At 30.2% G+C, this 27,943-nt stretch overlaps 3 protein-coding genes across 3 annotated transcripts in view; 2 read left to right on the top strand and 1 right to left on the bottom strand.

Annotated features, from left to right (window-relative positions):
* LOC131842042 (lipase member H-A) overlaps positions 1-27,943 on the bottom strand; it is a 35,413-nt gene that overhangs the window by 7,124 nt on the left and 346 nt on the right. Inside the window, exons 2-5 of the mRNA XM_059190474.1 lie at positions 25,397-25,511; positions 24,780-24,925; positions 23,825-23,918; positions 22,557-22,708 (exon numbers count right to left, since the gene is read on the bottom strand). Coding sequence (XP_059046457.1) covers positions 22,557-22,708; positions 23,825-23,918; positions 24,780-24,925; positions 25,397-25,511 — 507 coding nt within the window. The remainder of the gene's footprint in view (positions 1-22,556; positions 22,709-23,824; positions 23,919-24,779; positions 24,926-25,396; positions 25,512-27,943) is intronic.
* LOC131842039 (aldehyde dehydrogenase X, mitochondrial-like) lies at positions 231-9,176 on the top strand. The gene is made up of 11 exons (XM_059190472.1): positions 231-320; positions 3,654-3,758; positions 4,376-4,643; positions 4,868-4,984; positions 5,423-5,610; positions 6,071-6,173; positions 6,422-6,603; positions 6,865-7,029; positions 7,344-7,501; positions 8,311-8,385; positions 9,024-9,176. The coding sequence occupies exons 1-11, from the start codon at positions 291-293 to the stop codon at positions 9,100-9,102; spliced, it is 1,470 nt and encodes a 489-aa protein (XP_059046455.1). The 5' UTR covers positions 231-290; the 3' UTR covers positions 9,103-9,176.
* LOC131842041 (aldehyde dehydrogenase X, mitochondrial-like) lies at positions 12,987-21,977 on the top strand. The gene is made up of 11 exons (XM_059190473.1): positions 12,987-13,072; positions 15,661-15,765; positions 16,528-16,795; positions 17,218-17,334; positions 17,668-17,855; positions 18,691-18,793; positions 19,034-19,215; positions 20,098-20,262; positions 20,628-20,785; positions 21,370-21,444; positions 21,747-21,977. The coding sequence occupies exons 1-11, from the start codon at positions 13,043-13,045 to the stop codon at positions 21,820-21,822; spliced, it is 1,467 nt and encodes a 488-aa protein (XP_059046456.1). The 5' UTR covers positions 12,987-13,042; the 3' UTR covers positions 21,823-21,977.

Raw genomic sequence — 27,943 nt, 5'->3', positions numbered from 1 at the left:
CTGATTCTGAGCCATTGTTGGAGTTTCATTTGTATTCCACTTGCCTGAGCTAATTTCATAGTCAAATGACTTCTCTAAGGGGATATTATCATATGTCGATCATGATTCCTACAAACAACCGCGTCTGCATGACTAATATATTGTCGTTACCCAAATATTATCAATTTAAAATACATACATCGTTTTAGGTATATTAAGCAATTCTATATACACAACATGGCACGTCGAAATATACACTCTGTGGGTGACATCCAGTGTGTGCAGACGTGTTTAAAATTATCTAAACAAAAATGTCTAAGGTCGACATTAAATACACGAAGGTATGTTACTTTTTTGTAATATAACACAATACCATCTGTAAGTTTAAAAAACATTGCTGAAAATAGAAACCACCTTTAGAACCTTGTCATTATAATAAACTAATATTTAAAACCTTGTCACAATATTTTTTTAATTTTGTTACTAGGTATATACAATATTTCAAAATATTTAAAAGTTTTGATAATATAACTGTTCACATTTATCACACATTTGACTACTACAATCTTCTTAATAATTTACTTTTTTCTATATTCGAATCATGTTTATAATGAATTAGAATAGGTATAAGTTATACATAATTAGATACCATAAACGTAAATTTTATTCATATTATGAAAATTTAATTCCGGTAAGTACTTTTATAAATTAGAAGTGAGTAGTTTTTAATGATAATAAATAAATTAAACCACTATATGTTTCTAATGTTTTCAATAGATACATATGTATATATAATAATATTAATCTATGTATATAATTTTTTTTATGTAACTTATCTCCTAACGACAGATATTTCATAATAATATGTCAACGCACTACGATATCTCTCCCTCCTTATTCATATTTAACTTCTTATTTATAATTTTCACACTTATGTCAGTTCTTTTGCTAGACCAGATACGAATATCATAAAAAAAAGTAACCATTTTGATATATCCACAAATTTAACTTTTTAATGGTACGCCATATCTTTGTCATAACTGAACCAATTTCCATGATTCTTTTTGCCATAGACAGAATCTACTTCCATATTTTTTTGAAAGATACTATACCTATTAGTCTTTAATCACAATACATATATAGTTATTTGGTAACCTTTAGGACTTAACTAATAATATTACTTAGAATATTATATGTTTTATGAAAATCTTCTACTAACTTTACAAAAGAACAACTTACAATAGTAGGTTACCAAAGATCATTGAGCTAAAATATGGTACGAGCGCAGTGACTGGCTCATCCGTCATACTCGTGAACAAGAACAATAATCGTGGACTACTTGTAGGGATGGTCTGCTCTAATCTCTACAACTAATTTAGTATTATTGTGTATTTGATATTTTAACTTTATTGAATTACTGTTGGTTTATACTCATAACATTTCAATTTAAAAATGTATGAAACTTTTTCAACATATATTAAAAAGAGCAACACGCAATTTTCTTGCTCGTTCTTCTTGTGTTGAGACAGCTTTCCGAATGAGCGGTATATTAAAAAAAAGAACTGTGACTATTCAAAAGTGGTTTAATTTAAGTTTATTTGAATAAATGATTTTTATTCAGTTTCATCCCATAAGATCATTATTTGCTTATCCACATATCTTTATGTGTGTTCTTATTACTTCAATACCTGAAACGTTATCTGTAAATTCCAACGATGTAATATCAACACCATTGTTCCGACCAAATTACACTTAAACAAAGTACCTTCACTGTAATCAAATTTCAACTTCCTTGCATTCATTAATGTTATGGTAATGCACTTACATGATAGTACTCTACATATAGGATATACGGTATAACACATACAGACACCTTACATTTTTTTATATTCACACTAATACTAAACCATTTCTAATTTTTTTTTCCACCAACTTCTAGAGGATTCTAAATTTGTAATATTTTAGTTTGTATGATACACCATTCACACACAAATTTTAGTAGTTACTTATTTTTTGTGAAACTGTTTAAAGCTACTTGCTACAATTCAGTAGTTAAAATGCGAAAAAAATTGTTTATCGTATTAAAATATGCGACGCTGTAAAAAATGATTAACTCATATGTATCGTGTGTGAGCCTACATGAATAAGCAGATATATTTTTTATTTTGAGTCTAAAATACACTATAAGAACTCGTTTATTGTTGATTCGTTACAATTGGTACAATAGATTAGTCCGCCCGCATGCACAATGTCATTGCTAGTTGGTCAATCAGGCTCCTACTATCATCATCGTAGCTACATCAATTGTAAATTACCACAAATAAGCCACTCTTATCCTGTATGTATCTTGTATGTGTAAAGTAAGAAAGACTTATGTGCAAACATTTTACGAAATGCATCTGTATATAAATACAAATACAGATGTATATAAATCTCTAACTTTTATTGTACGAGTGTGTGGTTTACACCGAGATACAGAACAAAAAAGTACACGAAACAAGTGGTGTTTTAATAAATTTAGAAATGTCAGAGACAGCCTTGTAGCAATACTGAGTTCAGCAGGTTATGCTATGCTCAAAGTTAGACAATATACTAAAACTGATACTGTTCGTTTTGTTTTATTTATACAACTTGCTGTTCCTAAGTATCATTTAGAAAAGTTAATAGGTTATTTATAGGAATACCCATTCCCATAAAAGCTAACAAACAGGCACACTTTCACACACACATTTATAATATAACTAATATAGATAAATGTGTGTTTTTATACACAGTCATAGTTTTTACAAAAGCAATACATATTAACATGGGTTAAAAACACTCAAAGTAAACAAATACCGACATGTTTCGTTTACCAGTTTCCTATTCTAATGTAATTATCATCTATCGTGCATAAATGTATTGTGCCTTTCTGCAATACATTGTAAAGATGCAACTTTGTAATGTCTACTTATAATTGAACTAGTACTGGTACTAATAAAACCTAAACTAGTTTCACTGTACCATTTGATTCTTTTAAGCGAATATTTTATCCCGACCTTAATAATCGTGAATTCGAATCTTATCGACTTACAAACTTTATATAACAATGCTATTAATTTTTTAATGGTGGTAGTTAAAAGTTTTAATGAAAATGGGAGTATGCTGGTCAACAGTGAAATTGTGGTATATTGATATGATTGGTAAAAATTGACAACAATTCATATAATTCTTCTTAAAATTAAATTTATTCCAGTTCAAAAACCCTTTACTACAGTTTATAAAATGTTTAACAAACAGTAATTGTGCTACCGTTAGCGTAAATACATTAGTACGTCTGTAATAATATATAATATACACATATAATCTTCAATTTCCGGTTTATACAACATTTAACAATGTCTAATAAGACTCTAGAGACGATGACAAACTGTTTTTGGAGTATGATTGTTTGTATCGGTCTGGGTATTTACAAAAATATATGTATTTATATATAGTCAAGAACCAATATCGTACTTAGTTCAGGATTAGGTATATGGCGCTGCGTGAATTATCCAGGGTTATTATTATTATTAATAAGTTACAAAAATATCAATCTTAAACTAGTTTTTAACATCTGGGCCGCTCCCACTAATTTATTATGTAATTTTGTCTTATCAGAAGTATGTTTTAATAAATTTTGTGTTATTTTTAAGTTGTTCATCAACAACGAGTGGGTGGATGCTGCTAGCAAGAAAACATTTCCAACTATTAACCCTCAGGATGAAACCGTGATCACTCAAGTAGCTGAAGGAGATAAGGTACACACTCTTATATTAGTTCTGACAGAGTCACCAATTTAAAACACAGATCAAGAAAACAATGTCTCATCTTCTCACATCTCTCTTGAGTCTATATTAACATTTTAAAAATGTATATAGCACATATATGTAGTCAGTATAGTATGGTAACATTTAATATTTTTCCTAGTTTTTAAAGTGGAGATAGTTTTTAATTCGAATATATATTATACTAAAAATTATTTTAATATATTTTGATCTACATTTTTTCCATCAAGAAAAACAAATAAAGATCAATTATATTAAGTAGGTTCTCATTATAAATGAAACAAAATAATCATCAAAAATTTACATCCAATATTATTGATAGGCCATTGTGATTCAACCACGTTGTTTCTTTTATTTCTTACCTAATCAACCTACTACTTTCAATGCGTCACAATTACCCGAATAATATATTCTGTCCAAGTCCCTCTGTACTATACGAAGTTCCTCATACAGACTATTCCGCATAATATTGCCATTCTATAAGTACAGATGAACCGATGTATGATTGAACATATTTATTTTTGATATTATATATTATCTAGAAGACTCATGTAATTCACAAATATTACAAAATAATAATACATTTCCAGGCTGATGTTGATAAAGCAGTAAGTGCGGCTAAGAAAGCCTTCCACCGATATTCGGAATGGCGTACCATAGACGCCTCCCAAAGAGGTCGCTTGCTCCTCAAACTGGCTGATCTCATGGAACGAGACGTGAAATATCTTGCGGAATTAGAAACCCTGGACTGCGGAAAGCCAATCAAAAATGCTGAGAATGAAATTCTATGGTCCGCCGGTATTGTCCGATATTACGCTGGGAAAGCGGACAAAATTCTTGGAAATACAATTCCAGCAGGTTCGTTATTATTTATATTTGTATAACGTTAATGCTACTTGTCTTTTAAATTTTTACGAATACGCAACAGAACCAATTTAAATTGGCTATTTTTTAATCAATCACTACGTTAGTACCTTGTAATATTTAAGAAATATTACAAGACACAGTCATATCTACGTCATCTCAGTTAATTTGATTACTGTTACAGTCTTATAATTAGGAATGTATTTAAATCCTTTCAGATGGTGAAGTCTTGACATTTACTCTAAAAGAACCAGTAGGTGTATGCGGTCAAATACTGCCATGGAACTATCCTATTCCTATGTTCATATGGAAAGTTGCACCCGTATTGGCTACAGGTAAATAATCAACTAAACTAAACTTGTCATATTAAATAGTATAAATACGAATTAAGAAATATAATGAAAGCAGAGTGATTGTGGTTCAAATTGCCACAACTAAGACTTAGTAGAATAAAAAACAAATTGTATTATTAATACAGTAGTCTAACATCAACTTAATATGAAACAGCATTAAATTAAGGACATGAAAAATTAGTAGACCAATGTGGTCAAAGTAGAAGTATATGGGTACCAAAGGACATCTATAGACTTGTCTAGAAAGTAACAAAAAATAGTCTTACTGTACATAGTTTGAGGTAAATCTGATCCCTGAAGTAAATGTGATACAAATATAAACTTACAGTCCCTAAATTACGTAAATGAAGGTAATGGATTTTTATGGGAATTGGCATTAAATTTTACTATAATTATTTATTATACTTATTTATTTATCAGGTTGCACAACTATTATAAAACCTGCAGAGCAAAGTCCATTGACAGCCTTAGCTCTAGCCGCCCTGATTAAGGAAGCTGGCGTCCCGGCAGGCGTTGTGAATGTAATCCCTGGTTACGGCCCTACTGCCGGAGCTGCTATTACCCACCATCCTGATGTCGACAAAGTCGCATTTACTGGATCCACAGAGGTAACCCAACCGTCATAAACAATAATTTCATGCCTAATAAAATGTATAATCGTCGTAATCTCAACTAAATATAACAAGTACTCTATACTATTAGTTGATTGTAATTTACAATATTTAAAACAGCATACGATACAAACCAGAATTTATAGAATATATTCTTAAAAATTACAGACTACACAAATAGAATTATGACCATTGGAATATCATTTAGAGTTTAATGATAATATGGTAGTACGATTTCATTATCTTTTATTTACTTTCTTTTATGAAGAAATCCTATACAAATATTTTAAAGATGTCTTTATTATTTTCTCTTAATGCTTTAAAACCATCTAAATTACTAAGTACTTATTATTCTACCAGTGCTAGTAATCTGCAAGAAATGGCTACGATTACGAATTTTACGAAACGACGTTCTAATAATCTAAGAATTAATTGCAAATATATAAAATGATTTTAGGTGGGCCGCATCATCATGTCAGCGGCAGCAGCTGTAAATCTGAAACGCATTACCCTTGAACTCGGAGGCAAAAGTCCCCTTGTCATCTGCAATGATGCCGATGGTAATTATGGAAATCTATATGATTACTTTTTAACACACAAAAGAAAAATTGATTAGTATCTATGTCACAGACTTATTAAAACTCAGGCCATTTTGCCTAAACTTGTACAAAATTTATTTGAACAGTATTTGAAGAAAATATACTTTCCTAGCTTACTCGTTTAAAGATAATTATATCCAATTTAATTATAGATATCAAGCAAATACTCGTAAAAGCATTAAAATAATTTAATTTCCATTATATTGCAGTGGAGCAGGCAGCCATAATTGCTCACAATGCTGCATTTTCTAATGGTGGTCAATGTTGTGTTGCTGGTACAAGAACATATGTTCAATCTGGCATATATGACAAATTTGTGGAGAAAGCTACTGAAATTGCTAAAAAAAGAAGCGTTGGAAATCCCTTTGAAAACGTAGATCAAGGACCTCAGGTTGGATTTATTTAATATAAGTAGTGTTGGTACAAGTATTAAATTTTAGAATTTCGTAAATATTTACTTTAAGAAATTAACATGTACAGACATAGAGACACTGATCTAATATTACACAAACGCTCGTGAAAGTCTGCGATCGAGTAATAACTTGGTTGGTTTATTACTTACAATCACAGAAATAGAGCAATGATTTACTAATAGTAATAACTAAATACTATAAGTGTACTATTTTATTCATTTTCATTTTTTTAATTTTAGATCGACCAAGACATGTTCGACAAAGTAATAGGGTACATTGATGCTGGAAAGAAAAGTGGTGCTAGATGTGTAGTAGGTGGGAGCCGTATTGGTCAAGTTGGATACTACATTCAGCCAACTGTATTTGCTGACGTAAAAGACGATATGAAGATTGCCAGGGAGGAGGTATTTACAAGAAATTTCTGTATTACCACAACTGTGTAATGACTTACTATTTGATTGTTACCCGTCCTTAAAAGTATTTTATTGGCTACTAGCTACTTGCCGCAGCTTCCCATGGGTGTACATATATATAAACCTTCCTCATGAATCTATTTAAAAAACCGCTTCAAAATCCGTTGCGTATTTTTAAAGATTTAAGCGTCAATACGTATATTGACGAACAGACAGCGACAACGACTTTGTTTCATGTTATGATTTGTATTAATAGGCTTACAGACATCTTACAGATTTTTATTTGTTACTACTTTCGTTCACAGATTTTCGGCCCGGTTCAAAGCATCTTAAAGTTTGACACGTTGGAGGAGATGATTGACCGCGCTAATAATACTGAGTACGGTCTTGGAGCTGGAATTATCACCAAGGATATCACAGCCGCGCTTACTTTTGTGAAACACGTCCGTGCTGGCTCTACCTGGTTAGTTATTTACTTCTCTTCATTAGTCACAATATATATTGATTTTTTTATACAAAAGATAACCAATGTTGTTCCTCATGATACAATTTTCACGTATAATTTCATTAATATAGGTAGTAATTTAGATGATTAGTTCGATATAGTTGCTATAATGTGTATACTTATGACTACAATCGTATATAAATTATTCAGAGACAACTTTACTGTTACTCTTGTACTGACTGAAATATATGGATGTACCATATGAACCGTGAACCAGCAAACGAACTTGTGTATTGACATTTGTACGAGCGCATTTGAAATCAATAAGGCAGAGTGCGAGCTTATGATTTTGCAAGCATTGTTTTTATTACCAGAGAGTTAGATATTGAAATTATAGTAATTATAACGGTGTATTTAGCACTCACGATCTTTGAACAGCCTATTGGTCCACGAAATTTTGGTGCCGTTAAAAGTACTAAAAACAGAGGAGTCCCATTATTAGATTAAATAATGGGTCTTTAATTAATCCTCTGTTTTTAGTACATTTAGCACAGAATTGTGCTTTGTGTTATTTGAAAATGTTAGTCTACTGTGATATGCTGAAATAAATAGAATAGTTCAGTTAAATTTTTATCTAGACATAATACATATAATTTAATGTACGTCATATACTATAGCATAATTATTTACCGCAACAATATTTTTTTTTATCCTATTTTATACGAAAATACTATGAGTAGTTTTAAATTGATGCTAGTAATTAAGGTTATAACAATTTATAATTATGGTTTATGAAATTGAATGATTAAACTGTAATATTTTTTTAGGATCAACACATATGAACATATTGTCGCTCAGACACCATTTGGAGGATTCAAGCAATCTGGTACTGGACGTGAATTGTAAGTATACAAACATATTTATATAAATATACCTAATTAGAAAGAGTAGTAAATATAAGGAGCAGCCATAAACTCGACAAAGAGTGACATTGTACGTATAAAAATGTAATATATTGTGTATATGTTATAAATATTGTGGATGGTCACACTCGTGTATTAAAATCATAAAATCTGGGACCACTCCTATAAAATTATAACACGAAATTTTACCTATTGCTATAAGAGGTAGGATGCCAAACTTAATAGTTTTAGTGTGAATTGATTTATTAATGGCCCTAAGTATGAGATATAACCTGAGAAAATATTTGGAACATATGTCTTTTTCATCACCATCTGTCCCAGTAGTATATCAGATCTAAAGATCCAAAACCTAATATGAAAATGAATATTTGTTTATGATTTATTAACTTTTTAAAAATTTGCTTTGGAGATACATAAAATACCTATAATCAACAGTCAAAATTAATTTAATAAAAACTAAAGTTGAATGATTAATAAATCAACAAATACTATGTAATGCTTCTTCAATAGCATAAACCTAAAACATCATATTATTAAGGATTTTGTAATTTTTACAAATGTAAAATTTGTATTATTATTTATTATTATTGTAATAATATTTTTATTATTATTTCCAGGGGCGAGGAAGGCATACAACAATATTTAGAAAACAAAACTGTGACGATAAGCCTGCCAAAGAAACCACTGCTACAGTAACATACTATAATATTTCATTAAAACAGTACCAATTTATGACACTATTATGACATTTCAAAAATTATTAATTATCAATATAGTAAATTAAAATATATATTGTTTTTATTTCCTTTTATATTCCCATATTTATCGAGTCTTTAATCTGAAAGAGTTTGAAGAGACTCAAATAAATAAGAAAGGTTATCTGTTTCAAAAATATTATCGAATTATACCTGCATACAGATAAAGATCTTATTCTTTACATGTAACAAAAATGTAACTCATGGTATTTGTACATGAGAGATATGTGAAAAAACTATTATTGGGGGACTCGTTCACAAACCGAATATATTTATACATATTAGGCACATATCATAGTAATGGCAAACAGGTCGACAGCAAGCTCCTGATATCCAGCAGCAACCGTGAACAGCACTTTACATTTGCGAGTTCGAACTCTTCATATATCTACTCTACCGAGACATTTATAAGCCACCTGTATGCAAAATTTCATTGCCTTTATATCTCAAATATTTAGTAATTGACTTTAGTAAACCAATTTCAAATACGTGTTATTTTATAGCCAACCGTAAAAATATGTTTAAGTTCTGCCTAAGATTGTTTAAAGTAAAAAGCTATAACACAGATATCATTATAATATTCTAAGTTAGGACGTTAGGTCACAAACTGAACAATAAATAAGAACATAATTTTTTAATTAATTGATAGCAATGCTGGAACTTTATTGTAAACAATAAATAACAAAATAGCAAAATTTACGCAGACCTATTAATATAGATAATAGTATCAATATATGCAATTACAGATAAATATTACAATAACAATATAAAACAATTTATTCAGGTATGAAATTAAATAATTATTTCTGTATGTAAATATTCTAAATGACAAAATCTAAGAAAATTGTTTACATAATTAATTTTTGAGAAATCATCCTTTCTACTTCTACTACTCTACTTGGAGAAATCTCCTCGAATATCCGCTCCCTTCTAATGTAAATTAGAGTGAACGTATACTAACAAAATCTGGACTAACATAGGTACAGACAAACAAGGCACAGTATCCATCCTTATCATTAATCAAGTATCTTGTAACTTAAGTCTTTTTATAAAATGGTACAAATTTTACACAATATTTTCAGGCATAGAATAAAAAAACGAATCTTATTCTTTCCAGAATGATCCAGAAATATCGGCACTAATACTCAATAATAAATTACTCTTTTATCGCTAACACAAAGAATCTTTAGCATCCTAAAATAACAGGCCGTTGAAATAATCAGGTACTTCCTCATTATTTAAATAAGTTATAAAACGGTAGGTTTATCTGCAATTTCGTAATGTCATACACTTACACGAATTCGACAGTTACAATCAGTAGAAAACATTATTGTTTAAGAAAACGTTCAAAATAGACCAGCTCATATAATATAGGGTAATGAAGTTTGTTGGATTGTTTTATATATATTGTGTGTTTTGTTTTTATATTTTTTAGAAAATCCGTTCTTTTGATTGCATCCATAAACTTAATACTCTCCTGATAAGAACACTCAGTCAAGGTATAACAAAATTCATATCACTGAAGGTGTGGCATATTATGTCGACAGCTATAGTAGACTGGCCCACTTTTACAATGATTAACTTTTAAAATATTTAACTGACTTACGCGTCTATGCTTCTAAAGTTAGGTACTTCGAGTACATACTTGGTACCAGCATGTGACACGCATGTATTGAAGCAATTAGTCTCCCTTCATCGGGATACGGGGCGCAGAAATCTGATATCCGGACTTTCAGAATCAATTTGAATTTCTCAGTTGACAACCCTAGCTACCACTATAAATCTGAAACACGTAACCCTTGAACTTGCTGGCAAGAGTCACCTTATCATCTTCAATGACGCTTACTGTAGGTAACAATCTCATCAACAACACTGATATTTTGACAATTCATTCTGAACAACTCTTGTCATACGATACAGCTGTACAAATTACAATTAATGACTGGACATAACTTATAGAACTCATTAAAATTAATTAAAATGGAATAATACATTTAGGTATAACCGAAAATATAGTAGATAGTAAAGGAAGTATAACTACAATATATAGACAATCCTTAAGTAAACGCGTTAATTAATTATAACGCAAAACAAAAAATAATATACTATCTTTGATGTTTTATAAAATAAACAAGGGATTATATATTACTCGTAAACAGTCTAATTACATACATATCTGAATTAACTATACCTACCTGGAAAGAAAACCTACGACTTGCAACAACATAATAGTATTAAAAGAAATAATACATCAAGTAATCCATCTTATCATCGATATACAATGCGGTTTCTATTTGATAAATAAGTTGTACATTTTAAAATTTAGTTTGTTTATGCGTTTGTACACACATCATTAAATATATTTAACGGTCAACTAATTAAAATGCAGATTTCACTTATGTATAGTAAGCTTCTCGTAATATTTAGACTAGAGTTGGTTTCAATTACATTCGCCCGCAAAAAAATTGATGCAATTACTTGCATTCGACTACCACGCGTACGAAGACGCAAATATATAATCTAGTATTCTGTTATTCGTTGATTTAATTTTAATGATTACCTATATCTATGCATATATTACTTAGTTAAAGAGATATTACTTACTAAGTATGATAGCTAAAAATTATTGTACAAAAATATTGTTAATACAGATAAGTGCATTTATTGTTAGTTTGTACTATACGGAGTTACATAACTCAATAATTACGATGTTTGGAGGTATTTTTATGTGTTGATAACAGTATTGTTCAGACGACAAATTCAGACGTATGTGTCACACACGTGACGTTCCTATTCAGTAGGTATACTTAATCAAGTATGACGCTAAAAATATACAATAAAGCTCCAAATTGTGTCCACCTATTATAACGCCATAAAAAATTAACCAGAGATAGACTAGTAGATTAGTAAAATTTTCAGCCGCTAAAAAACTTGCATTATAAACTGTTTGGTTTGCAGGCTGCGATTGGGTAAGGAAATTACAGGATAAAGGGCATGATATTCCAGCGGACTCTATAGAGCGGATACTATGAGAGATATCACGAATGTCATGATAATGTGATATCCCTTAGTGTACTATATAGGTGACCGTAACTAGTGTTTACAAAAACATGCATTCTTTTGTCGCTAACGTTTGAATCTTAGGTAGAACAAAGTTAGATATTTAATCATTCATGTGGATAAGTGTGTAATTAAATTAAACTGATTAAAAGATTTTTACATTATTATTGTAATTTACAACTTAGATAAATTAAATATCATATCAAGTCTTATAGGATAAATTACTTCGATCATTTGTTCAGAGTAATAGGAATTAGAGTCTTCTCTATACATTGTATTCAATTTAATCAAATCTATGATAAATATCTGCGCGTTATAACAACAATAACACAGCAACACCAAGCAAATAGCAACCGAAATATAGATCGTAAAACATTGAATAACATTAATAATTTAATAAGTATTATGTACCTATAATGTAATAATATTAATAATAATTTATATTCAATGTCAGTGGGGTGTTTGTTACAATACCGCAACCGCACCTCTACAATTGAACCTAACTTCACTTTGGTAAATCACAAGATCGCGAATGGAAACATTACCAGCCGTGAAATAAGGTTCGAAATAGAATAATCGGGAAAGCAAATATTGGTACAATTTGAAGAACGAGTATGTGACATATGGTACTTTAACTCTATTTACAAAAAAGACTCTCGAAACATTACAGTAAGTTTTAAATTCCATTGACAATATTCTGTTTGTAACGTTCTGGTAGGTCAAGTTCAATAGTGATTATATTCTGTTCAGTTTACTAGTATTCGAAAGAGGGTGTGTACGTGTTTTCTGTCAGAGCTGATATAAATAAATTAATAATCAAAATGGTGAAAGTAGATGTTAAATATACAAAGGTATGTTAGAAATAATAGAGTATTACAATTTTTAAGTTAACGATTTATGAAAAAATAATATTTTACTAAAGTAGTATCTAATTTTGTATCCGTGGATGTATAATGTCTCTACAAGACCATTCTGGATTGACTCGCACATTTACAGTTTAGGTATAACAAAATTATTATATATATTGAGTTTTAGCGCATTTTGATAGTATATATGTATATATTTTATATTATAGACATTTATATAAAACTCATGTCTAAATAACATACATGGACCCAAATTAGTCAAATATCTAAAAACATGCTATTTAATAAATAAATAGTAATATTGATTGGTATATAATTACACCTATACGTATACGATTCATACAGCGCCATATAGGCCCAATTTAAAAAGGGATTGTGTTAGGAATATTAGACAACTGATAAATATACTGACTTCTTTTAAATAGGTACATAATATACATAGAATGAATACAAATATTTTTACCGTACCAGAAATTAGCCGCAACGATCCAGAAGTAAAGGGTTGTGCTATACCACTAGACAACATAGGCTAGACATCACATAATACTCGTAATTATTTTGGGTCATCAGCAAAGAATTAATAAAATAGGTACCTATATTCTGAAAATATGATATGCAAAAGATGACTTTTAAAAAAACCCTAATTAGATGTACGAGTAGTAGGTACAACTCTACCTTGTGACTTTGTCTATCCAATGATAAAGATGTTTGCTTTTTTAAGGGTACCTGTTACCATTCATAATCTATATATAACACAATTAATCTTTCTTTATTTTGTCCTTGTTATTTTGTCCTTTATTATCTTTATATATAAAATAGTATCGTAAAATCGAAAGGAGACGAAACTTGTCTGTAATTTAAACTTTCAGGTAAAAACTGTTGGAGAAATTAGATTAATTTGCATGTAGGTATAATAATTTCAACTAATAATAAATATACAATAATAAAGTAATCACAATAGCTTCACCGACAAGAGCGCGGCTCTTATATTATGAACGAACGAGGTATATAATAAACAAAAAATATGGACCTATATAATCTCGGCAATTGTGTAGGTATACTTGCTTTGTGTTTTAATCTATCTAGGCCAAAATATGTAAATACGGGTATTATAATACATTAGGGGTACCAACAAGGATCCTCGTATGATATGAGATTTTTAGTATCCATACCATACTACCACCATAGTAGAACTACAACTATCATAGTAGAAATCTATATTTTGTAGTATAATGGGAATGCAAGATTAATATTTATATTGTATTTTTTACATTGCACTGAATAAAATATTTTTCTTTCTTTCTTATATACCTACTTAGTAGTAATTTTTAAGTTTTATCCGCCTGTTTTAAACATATATAGGTACATCAACATAGTAATCCTAGTATAACTAAGTCTACTTTATGCAGTCTGTACAACATACCTACACAATTTAAGTTAGGTATTCTCACCACTGACCTACATTTCGCAAGTTTGCAACTTAATTGAAATAAAATAGGTACCGTTATTGGGCATATTAAAATGACACATAATATCCAAGCAAACGACAAAGAGAGAAAGCCTTTGTGGTTGTGGCTGACCACACGTATGCAACGGAAAAATGAGCTGCAGTATACATAAAAAGAAACTACACATAAAAAGAAACGACATTGCTAGCTGCTAGTTTCATCCAACAGACCAAAACCGTATGATATCTCTAAAAGATACATTATTATGTACGAGCACTAATACCGTTTATTTTTATCAATTCTATATTAATAAAATATAGGTAGGTATAGGTCAATAACCGGTTCCTATTATCTGATCTACCTACATACTCCATCTTCTGTCACGATAAAGCAGTTGATTACTGCCATTACTAAGTCTTGTCAACAGTTATCAAATTTCGGAAGAAATCCAAATAACTGGGTTAATAAACTCTGAAAAAACTAAGACTGATTAAAAATGACTAAGAGTGGTTTCTACAATTAAAAATACAGAGTACGTATCCTAAATTACCTAGGAAGATAGGTTTTAAACATACATAATATATATGAATAATAATAATTTTAAAGGCCAGCTAAAGAAGAGGACAAGTTAATAATTCCCATCATTTATCAGGTTGGGAACATAATTCATAAAGTGCACATCAACTCTCCAAATCGTGGAGCCTTAATATATTATTAGAGCCTTATTGAAACTGAAAAATAATCACATGCATTGATACTATTACCTTTGAGTACCATTAATAATATATTAAAAAAATATGTAATCGCAACACAAGAAAAAAAATAAAATAGTAAGAAATAGCGGATGACCTTGTAAAGTCTGAACAATAAGATCAATTCAAGCAAATCTTCCAGAAAATTCTATTACCTTAGAACCATCTCAAATATTGATAATAAATACCACGTCAAAATCAGTCCATTTGTTTAAGAGCTACAATGTCACAGACATATACTTAGGCACCTAAAACTATAATATCCCTCTTTTCCCTTTTCTTTGGATCAGGGGTTTAAAAATAAATAGTTTCCATATTTATCAGCATATTCCTACCTAAAGTTCATTTCTGATGAATTACCATTTTCTTCTAGCTATTTATTAATAATGAGTGGGTAGAAGCAGTCAGTAAGAAAACTTTCTCGACCATCAATCCTCAGGATGAAACTGTCATTGCTAATGTCGCTGAAGGAGATAAGGTAAGTACATAACTTGGTCTATGTAAAATCTAAATACCAATTAATTAAACGGACCTGAAATGTACACTCAAGTGTAATTTTAAACAACTTGCCAACTCAGCTCCCTGCAAGTTCTGAGTGTATAAGCATATGAGTAATTAACACAACTTATGAAGTTAAATACTACAGCTATTTTAGTGTAATGGCTGTGCCATTTAGAGAATACTTTCCGTAGCCTATATTCAGATTATTTTGTCCATCTGTACCCAGATAGTGAATTAAACTTTTCATTTCAACTTCAGTGTTAACAATAAAACGTGTTTGGTCTCCAGTATTGTAATCCGTAACTTTAAATTATTTTTTTGTTAATTTATCTTTAATTTTAAGTTGTTGTTTAGTCTCAATTTATTCTTGATGTGTTAATTAGTTGTAAACAACCTGCCGTACTACGAAACGAAGCAAAATAATCATACATTATTTTTAATGTTCATTTACACTTTTATTTCTTGTATATCGCAAAGCTTTTAAGGTTCATTCATGTTTTATACTAGTAAATCAAAATGAAAACGTAAATAGAGAGTTTACAATAACACAGCGTTTGCTATATTATTTTATTTGTTAATTTTGTTTCTTGTTTTGTGTTTTATTACACATGCGATGGTACCCAACGTACGTCGTAAGAAAGAATACAGCGATATTGTACAATGCTCGTTTATTCTCGACAAATAAGATTAAGATAAGATAGAAGATAACTGATCTTCTCATATACCATAATCAATTCAGGCTGACGTCGATAAAGCGGTAGCAGCAGCCAAAAAAGCGTTCCACCGGCACTCACCATGGCGTACTTTGGATGCGTCTCAACGTGGTGTCCTAATGCTTAAATTGGCGGATCTCATTGAGTCGCAAGCTAGATATCTAGCAGAACTTGAGACATTGGATTGTGGAAAGCCGATAAAAGACGCAGAAGATGAAGTTTACTTTTCTGCGACAGTTCTAAGATACTATGCTGGGAAAGCCGACAAAATTTTAGGAAATACTATACCTGCAGGTATGAAAAATATTTGTAAATGTGTTTCTAATCTTCCTAGTTCCACAATAACAAAAACCCAAAGAAACCAAATTGATATTTATGAAATGGTATCAGAACTGTACTTTGTATCCAATGAATGGATCCATTAATAATTATTTTATTTACATTACATAATGTCTAGAATAGAAACATTGGGCTTGTCCGAAAAAAAAAATCAATTGTTGTTTTCAACTAAAATACAAATACTTATTGCATTTATACTGATAACTTAATAACATGCGATAAAGTTTCAAACCTACTGTCATGCTGTCTGCCAGATAATAAGCGTGATCATCACGTGCCGACAAAAAATTATGGCCCGGATGTTTTCATGAGGAAGGTCGTTAGTGTGTTATATTGTTTACATATTACAATCATATTTAGTTCTTCTACAATTGCAGATGGTGAAGTTCTATCTTTTACGTTGAAAGAACCTGTGGGTGTTTGTGGACAAATTATACCATGGAACTATCCCATTCCAATGATGACATGGAAGATTGCTCCAGCTTTAGCTGCAGGTAATATGATGTTTATTTTCAACTCCCTCGTATATAGCATATTTATTTAATATTAAATATCTATGTACGATTTATAATATGTTTATGTTTATTTAGCTAAAAGCTCGTATATGTGAATTTAGAAAAAAAATTAATAAAAAAATTCTATTTTTTTTCTAAATCAGAAAACAATAATAAGAGAAATATATATTTATTCATTTGATACTTATTTTTATTACATCTGTATTAAATTTTAATAATAATAATGAGCAACATCTAGCTATAACATATATTATAGTTTGAAATCCCTTATTAAACAATGAATAAACATAAGCATTTACTTGCTATTCAAAGGTTGCACAGTGATCGTAAAGCCCGCTGAACAGACTCCTCTCACAGCCCTAGCAATAGCTGCTCTAATCAAAGAAGCCGGGTTTCCCCCCGGTGTCGTGAATGTCGTACCGGGCTATGGGCCTACAGCCGGTGCAGCTCTAACACACCATCCTGATGTTGATAAAGTGGCGTTCACTGGATCTACTGAGGTAATCTCACGTTAAAAGTAAATATGCTCAAGATTAAAGGAAACTAAACTTACCGCCATCAGGCGTGTTAGTAGGTAAATTAGTTTTAATGCTTTATAAACAGCACAAATCTTAGTATGTTATATATAATTTAGAAGAATATTAGATAGAATTAAGAGATAAGTTGATTTCATGATATCTACATAATACACTCACGCTTAAAAAAGGCCGCTTTAAATAGTGACGGGCTATTTTTAAATTTACTTTCTATTGTATTATAGTGATCGCAAACACGTTGTTGACTTAATGAGATTCTAAATTTGTACATAACGGCCATACGTTACATGTTATAATTTAGACAAGATATTTAAATGGGCTTTAATTTGTCTGAAATACATTTTCTACTTAAATTTAGTCGTTTATTTATTTAAATTTACTCTATTCTAAGGATCACCGCAGAATACTGTAAATAAAATAAGGATTAACGAATTAAAAAGAATTTAGAATATGCCCAAATTTTGGTTTAGGAAATCTGATATGAGACAGCGAACGAACTAGTTTAGAAGAGCGTTTACAAAGAAGAATTACGCGAATTAGTTCGCAGGTCTTTATTTCGTAAGAAAAAACAAAGATATCTTGGTAAAAAAATTAAGAACATATTGAGAATATTTTACGAGAAACAAATAATACTTATAGGCCCACTTTGTTTTGTTGACTAGCTTACTTTGTCCAACTCTAGTCGCAAACGAACCAACTAGAGTTCCTGAGCGCTGCGAACTAAATTGAACGATCGTGAGTCGCGAACTATTGGGCATAAAACCAACCGAATCTTACTTTACTTATCGTTTCTTTTTAGGTGGGCCGTATTATTTTGGGAGCAGCTTCAGCAGTAAATCTGAAGCGAGTGACTTTGGAGCTTGGTGGAAAAAGTCCTTTAGTGGTTTTCAATGATGCTGATGGTATAAATCCCTAACATACACAATATTTTCAATTAAATGTAGACCATTTTGACTATACCATTCGCCTGAACTAGTGCACACTATAAAAGATGCAGTCCAATATATATGACTACCATCCTTTAAGAACTAAATTTTATTAATTAATATTCTTACTTAATACACGATATAAATTCAAGGGATTTAAGAACCTCTATTTGACGTGGAATCAATAATAAAAATACTATATCTGCTTTTTTTCAGTGGAAAAAGCAGCTCAAATAGCTCACGCGGCTGCTTTCGCAAATGGCGGTCAGTGTTGTTGTGCTGGTACCAGAACATACGTGCAGTCCGGCATATATGACCAATTCATTACGAAGGCAGCTGAAATCGCTCAGAAGAGATCTGTTGGAAATCCCTTCGAGAATGTTCAGCAGGGACCTCAGGTATAGAAGTAGAAGTAATCCATATTCAAATTATAATTTTTAAACAGTATTTTTTAGGAAATTGGAAATGGGAATGTAAAATCATCTAAAAATAAGAGTCAAGAAACTCGCTTGTATGCTATTTTAAACAAATTAATATTGATCTTTTTATTTTTAAGGTAGTGCCTACAAACTACTTAAAAGCATTTATTTACAATAGTAAAATATATATAGTTAATTAAGTAATAACATGAACACCACAGAAAAGTTATTTACGAAGGATTAAAAAAAATCATCTATGATGATGATGACAGATACTGTCGGTTTACTTTTAGATAAATAGTTATATACACATAGATTTATATTTTAATTATTCATTTTAAACTAAAAAACTAAAAAAAAAATTAAACTATACTTAGTTCAATCTGTTTTTATTGAAATTGTAAACACATATGCTATCTGTTACTTATGATTCATCATGACCTTGTCCTTGTTCTACTATTTGAGGCCGGAAAATTTTTTTCCTCTTTCATTCTTCTTACTATGTATTTATCAATATAATTATTGAGTATCACTTAATACTCATCGTATGTATATTTCATAAGTTAATATTCTACTATTGTTATCAAGTACGAAAACAAGTATTATTAATATGGAATTAGTTGAATTCGTTATTCACTATAATTAGTTTTAATTTCTGTAATCTCCTCTTTATGTCATTGCATATACCTACAACTGGTAAAGTTTTTACTAACTTTGTATTTTTACCGTATATTTTTCTTTTTGTCTCTTTTCACAATTTAAATAATTAAATGTTGCTTGCACACAAATACCAAAATACTACAATTCGATCATCCGGAACCTAGTATAATATAAATAAAATATAATAATAAAAATTTGCAGATCGACAAAGAGATGTACGAAAAGGTACTTGGTTATATAGAAGCAGGTAAACAAGGTGGAGCAAGGTGTCTTGCTGGAGGAGACAAACTTGGAAGCAAGGGATACTACATCAAGCCCACTGTATTCGCTGATGTAAAGGATGACATGAAAATAGCTAGAGAAGAGGTAAACTTCTATGTTTTTTCTTCAAGAGTAACTGCTTAAATTAAGTACAAAATTCAAATTAAGATCTTAGCAAGTTATAGAAGTAGAAATATATTTTGAATTTGAATAAAAAATAAATAAATTATTCAATTCTACATGTACCTATATGATAATATATATATTATTTATAATATGGGCCATAAGTAGCCTGAAATAAATAAATAAAAAGAAATATTATATATCAGCTGTTATGAAGTTATAACTCAGGCTGAAGTATTTTTATTTTTTCATAGACGGCTAGGAAGAGTCGTTACTGACCTTAACAATACAGCATTTAACATTAACAATAGGATAGTACAAAAATAATGTTAATGTTGTGTTCACAGATATTCGGCCCCGTACAAAGTATCTTTAAATTCGATACTTTCGAGGAAGTCATTGATCGCGCCAATGACACAAACTATGGACTTGGGGCTGGTGTCATTACGAATGATATCACTAAAGCATTAAGTTTCGCTAAGCATATTAAATCTGGATCCGTTTGGTAAGTTCTGAAAAATGCAAATTCTAAGTAGATAAAGCATAATCATGGGTCTATTATCATTAACATTTTGGTGAATTTGCATATTGGTATAGAATTATATAATAAAATCTAGTTGTAGTCTAGTAAATTTAAACCTGTCAGTGTCTTTCTTATTGTCCTAAAATCCAATCATTTATTCTACAATAAATTTTACATCAAAATCAATAGAAATATGACAACTATTAACAGATTTCTAATTTTTTAAATAGTTTTCCCATTTACTTGTTTGCTATTCCAGTGATTAAAGAGTTTATTGAATTTAAAAATAAAGTTGGTAGGTAGGTAATTCAGTCTCTGGAAGCTATTTTGCTGCGTAAAAACATACTATTAGCACTTTTATAGTTTACATAATTCATAGACACGACAAGAAGACAAAACGAAGTGAAAATCTTTTATTCTTTTAAGACATTATTTGCCACCTATGTGAATTTTTAACAATGTCTCTAGAGATAATATATATTTATAGACCACATAATTATAAGTATGTGCATTGTTAGTTAGACATAATTGTGTATACAATAATATTTTATTTATTTTATTTGTAGGATCAATACATACGACCATGTGACAAGTCAAACACCATTCGGTGGCTTCAAGGACTCCGGCCTTGGCAGAGAGTTGTAAGTATATAATATGTTACATAAAATATATTATCTGTATATACTTTTATGTAGTTGGAAGTTTAGACATAATATACAATACCAGTATTCACTTGTATTTGCATATAATTAATTCATAAAAATAGGTGCAGCATAATTGTTTTGTTATTAACTTATATAGGTAGATAGAAGTTATTCATACATTTACATTTATATTATACTCAAAGAATATTTTTTCCTTTCTGCTATAATCAAGTAAATGATATGAAAATGAAAAAAATGGAAAAATGTTTATTACTTTAAAAACATTCATTCATTTTCAGAGGAGAGGATGGTATTGCCCAATATTTGGAAACGAAGACTGTAACATTGGCTCTACCCAAAGGACCACAACTCTAAGTGACGTTTGCCATATACAGGTCCTGATATTTATAGGTATTAATAACCAAATTTTATGTGCCAGTTTATATACTTTATACTTTTTTTTTACTATACTCATACATACATAAATTACAGTAATGTAACTGTTGTTAAATAAAATTTATATCTTAATATATTTTAACATTATTTAAATATCCTATAATACCTTTCAGAATTATTATAACACCTTTTCTATAAAAAATATTCACCTACAATGGTAGATCTGTACTTCAAGTAAAGTAAGAAATATACATAGATTTTAGTAATAGACAAATTTAATTTGATTGATTTGATTAATTTGAATTATAGGTACATTTGGGATTACAACTACATTATTTGGAAGACGTATAAGATCATAGATCTTATTATAGTCATGCAATATACTTTATGGATATGAATAAACACTACGAATATTATAGTTACTGCAAATTGTATCGTTATATTTATACACATATGTGTAGTTTATTTCATTTGAACCTTTAATTGATTTTGCTTAGTTACTGTTACGTTTCATTTGTTCTCCTAACCAAACCATTTCATTATTTTTTAAGGACGATCTCTTGATTAATACAAGAATTTTGAATCCACGCACTTGGTGGATGGATATTGATCATAGTTATTTCTTCCAATAGAAATAACTATGATATATATCCATCAGCATAAGTCAATGAACTCTACTAAAGAATTACTATAAAAAATTAATAAGGACTTACCAACGATTTTGTACTGTTTCTCAGTAAGGTGATTTGATATCATCCCACATATATGCGCTCCAAGGGAGTGGCCGACACAGGTGATCATCTTAGCGAGTGCCCCAGCCTGTGTTATTTGAGAGTACAGCTGTGCAGTGCATTGTGCTGTTAATCTGAAATAATGATTTGTTTTTTAATGTTAGTATTATTGTAGGTACTAGACAACTACCTATTTGTAAACCTATAATAGCATAATGCTATTATTTATAACCTTTTTGACAATTTTGGTAGAGTACTTATTCTATTCGATTTTATTATTCTATTTATATAAATGACCAACCATTAACTATATACATGAATAGCACTATGGACATGTGACATCCGCGATACCACTCATATTTAGGAATTCCGGAGGAGTAAGATATGATGCCTCTATGACCTGTAATTTTGCTGCCTTATCTCATCCTACAAACGAAAAACATAGTTGTACTATAACATACTGTTTTTATAAATTTACTAGTATACAAAAAGAAAGATAAACGAAAGCTATATTTAAATAGTAAGTTAGTACCTAAGTAACGATATAATGGTATCGTTTTTCGCCATAGCATTTAAATACCATATAATCGCCAGTATCCATGATATCATATAAATAATTAGTTCCACCTGCAAATTATCTCCGCTACTTTCTCTTTGATCGTCGCGAACTTTTACGATAACGTCACGGAAATTGGTCAAGTGAAACAATTGTAACATATAAAATGTAGGCTACACGCCTTAAACATTAGGTATGGTGACAAGTTTATTTTAAGAACAAAATCTGTATTTAAGTTATTTTGCGTTCGTCTTAGACCTTGCACACTATACTGATGGTAGATAAACGAGAACATTGTATTTTTCGGCCTCCGACATACTAATATGTCATAGGAGAAATATACAACTTTAGCTAGTATAATAATTAGACGGTTTAAATGAAATTTGCTACACAGATCTTGGAGATCAACATGTAGGATCCTTAATAAACTTGTTAATGAAATAAAGAAAAACTGGATAATGAAATGATGCACCCGCGAGCTAACGTGACTTTTGGATCGCCAATAGAGCACGAAGTCAAGTTGGCAACCGCACCATGACGAAGAATGGTATACAAGAAACACATAAAGGTCGTACTGACATGGTACATTGTTCCCAATGGGGCTTCTAGCGCCTATAACTATACAATCCCCTCCTCCACCTCAAAATTTATTTTATGTTTACCCAAATTTATATTAAAATAAGGTTTAACTTACTTCATGTTGGAGAGTGATGAGAGGTAACATGGAAACCGGGATAACGGCGACCAGTCGACCATGAAGACGTTATAATCTTTACGAGACAGGTACGCTGGAAAACAAGATAAAAAAATATTTATTAATTTCCTGTATTTCAAGCGTATTGACAAAACTGAAGACTTGACCAAACGTGTTTCGATTTTTTAATGAATATTAAATGTACAAAAAAATTTTCTGTAATTGCAAAAAGGTTAACAGCTCCACTGATGGTAAGTAGATACGGTCGCCTATGCATATATATATGAACAGTGCTATTGACATCACGTTATCATATGATGCTCGTAATAGTGGTATTATACTTTTATTTGTAATACTTTCTTGTACAATAAATTATGTATAGGTAAAATGACACATGACTTATGGAGTAAATGCATACAATGGCGGAATTATTCCAAAAGAGGGATTCCTTCCAGTCATGCTTTCAGTATCTGTCAAAATTCTGGAGTGGGGGTACAGGTACAATAGTAGTGAGTATACAGACCTATGGATATAACTTTTTACAAAGTCTAGCTCGAGTTAGTAAAGTATATTATCTCCTTATGTAATCACGCATGTTTTACAAATAAAGAATCTTGAATCTAGATATAATAACCTAATCTACAGAGCCAAATACCAAATGAGTAAATATCTCACTACAATGCATAGGTATATACTTTTGTAGATCGAATTATCAGCCATCTCTAGTCAAAATGCGTCCGCAGAAAGTAATGTTTTGGTACGTAGATACTTTCGAAATGGATTGGTTTCCGATATTATACATTCAGTAGATATTATTAGTATGGTATTGTCATTTTAATGTACATATATGTGTAATTTTGTATTCATTCTGTACTGTTGTAACTGTGCCAGTACGATATAAAAACATTAACTGTCTCATTGTTACTGTTAGTAAAATTTTGAGTTTAATTATTACCATCACGTATAAAGGTCATCGGTGTCTTGGAATAGGTTCCATTGAAGCCGTGGATGATGAGTACATTCTTTCTGGTTTTCTTCCAACCGTGCTCCTTGAGGTGCCTTGTGTAGCGGACGTCCACCCATTGTTGGAATGGTCTCTCCCTGCTCATGGAATACTGATATACATAAATATGAAACTGACAAGATTTTATCAAATCTATAAATTATTTAACTAAAGTAATTTCATAGACGACATACTTCTGATCGTTTCAATATCGCAATACCTAATAAATAAGAACATTTTTGTAGAAAATCTCTAAAGTTTAAATATTAAAGCATAAGTTGGTAATGGAGTGATGACTTTATATCTATAAATAGGTACTGCCAATACTGGTAATAGCTCAGTAACTCATTGCTTTTTTTCGTATGTAAGTCGTATTTATAACATTATGATTATCTCTTTGTCCACTCGTAAATAACTACCTAAAATTGATTTCAGCAATAAGGCCGCCTTATTGTAACGATATATGTCCTTTAATATATTGTTCATGCCTTTTTTTACTATATGTTACAAGTAAAGAATATTCTATCTACCTAAAATATTAATTAAAAAGGACGACAGTATATACTTACGGAGTAAACATATAAAAATTGATTTCACTATTTGGACACTGCCAGTCCCTTTTCATTACACATCTGAAGTATCGAAAGTCTATCATTGACATCAAGCTGCCCTCTGCTTCTGATACTGAAAAGGAATAATAAAGTACTAAAACAGAAATCACCCGTACTGATTCATAAGTGTCTTTAAGCTAAGCGTCGGACTAACAGCTTTTTGATTTATAAAGTTACCTAAAAGTTTATGCTATCTGTATTGGTGAGTATCAATTATGTTATCTGTGGTGAGTATTGATATAGTAGAATCTCCAACATAAATAGCATTATTATATTGGAGACTTATATGAAAAAAAATTGCCTTTAGAAAATAACAAAGGTTTAGCTGTTGCTGTTTCTTGGTCTATATGTTTATATGGTACACATAGGCCGAAATATTTTTCCATCCTACACAACCTAGAACTATTGTAATAAGTACATCCAGGAAACTTAAAAATATTTGTTCATGTCAGTTTATTTATCTTTAGTGATCTCACTTTGATCATAATTTACGTACCTAAATAATATATAAAAACTATTACTTTAACCACAGTTAAGAGAAAATTACATAGTTTAACTGCCTAAGAGTTTCATTGTTTATATTTTGGTTTGTTTATGCGTATTAACGAGCAACAACTTTCCAGTATACTTTCCATCAGAGCAGCCATTATATACCATAAACAACTAAATAATCAGTCAAATATATTTTTTGTAAATAGGTATTAATATTCGATAAAACTTGATTATAAAATCAAATATAAAAAAACAGAATTGTATGTAGCTACGTAATCAGTTATGTCTTGTAAATCCAAAAGAGGAAAGGTACAGTAGCATCTTTATTATTCCTGGAAGCATAATTCAGGATTTAAAAGAAGTGGTCGAACCGCCACAACAACTTTCACCTTCTGTCAGGTATAAAGAGTAGGGTTGGCAACTTTAACGAATGTCCGATACCAGTTTGTTCACAGGAATTTATCAAACAACTTCAAAATGAAGTTTAATCTTTCGCATAAACTGTTTTAGAAGAATCGGTAACAAGCATAATAATTGCAGATTGCAAGGTTGCGATCCCAGAAGTAAAATTTATAAGGAGTTTGTATTCAATAGGTAAATAAATTATTAAAAAACTTAGTAACAGTTCTCATCAGTAAGTCTTTTTGAGTTTATCAATTACCTATAAGCAAAAAATATTATAATTTCTCTCATAATATTAATTTGCATAATTGCTTACGTACTACATGTCATCATAGAGAACATATTTATGGTGTGAACAAGCGTTAATAGCGTGATTGGAAAAAAACCAGATCACACACATAATGCGACGATTTATTCTCTTTTTAGCTATTAAAAGAAAGCGCGTTTTCATACTTTTTCGCTTTTACTTTCTATTGGTTGACATTACACTATCTATAGCAATAAGTTATGCGTATTGTTCATTTTAATTCCAAATAGTATTTATTCAAATTTTTTGAGATGATCATTCATAGACTTAAATAGATAGTAATGTAATCGTACTATTTACAGATTATATTACATAAATATTAGTAATAATTAACAGTCCGTAGAGACTCCGGTAGGTATTTGATTTACACTGACGAAAAATATCTATTTAACTCTTATTTTGCTGTTAATTCCTATTATCTCCTTCATTCAAACTAGTTAAACTTAATATTATTAAGTAGATGATCTAAAGAAATCGCAATCCCATATGTAAACTTTAATATGTTTGGAAGCAGTTGTAAAGCATAAAAAAAGATTGCCATTCCAAATGACGTCATAATAGTACATAGCAACAAACGACGCTTCTTGGGAGATTCAAAAGAAGCTGGGCCAGACTGATATTGAATACACAGTTTATTACGTTAGTTTACGTGACGACTGAGATATGTGCGGGCTGATACAAGTTAAAAAATCTCAATTTCTCCTACGCATTGTAATGTCCAACAGAGCATGAAATCTGTCATCTTGGAACGTTCTGTGCTCATGAATCGTTTAGTATAAATGGTCATGAAAACGCACTTTATTTAACATTAAACTTTAAATAGCTCAGTAGACAATTACCTTACCATAATTATTGTAATTATTTACGGTATTAAAAAAACGAATACGTAAATTATTTTAATTAGTCTAAAGCACTATTTTAGCAATTTGACTCTACTTCGAAACGACCCGACATACGAATAGTGCAAAATATCCTGTTTTGAAAGTTGAAGAAAGTTCATCTTAATTTCAATTCATATATTTAAATTTATCTTATAATCTGCATAATATTTTAAATAACTATTTGATTAAGCATTAGGATACTTAAGTAATTTGGTTACGAAACAACAATTGCGAGCTTACAAGGGTGCCGATTTAGTTGATTGCCAATGAATGCAAATATAGGTATATTCCTATGTTAAATTTAAAAACAAGAATACTTAATCTAACTTGATCGGCAATCTGCAAACCTCTCCATTAACATCGAAATTAGTATTGTCTTCCATTTTTGAAATTTAATGTTTCTTAATAATATAGGATTTGTTT

Source organism: Achroia grisella, unplaced genomic scaffold (assembly GCF_030625045.1).
Source record: "Achroia grisella isolate CSIRO2021 unplaced genomic scaffold, CSIRO_AGI_Agris_v1 utg204, whole genome shotgun sequence".
NCBI classification, from domain to species: Eukaryota; Metazoa; Arthropoda; class Insecta; order Lepidoptera; family Pyralidae; genus Achroia; species Achroia grisella.
This window is presented reverse-complemented; position numbering and strand designations above follow the sequence as displayed.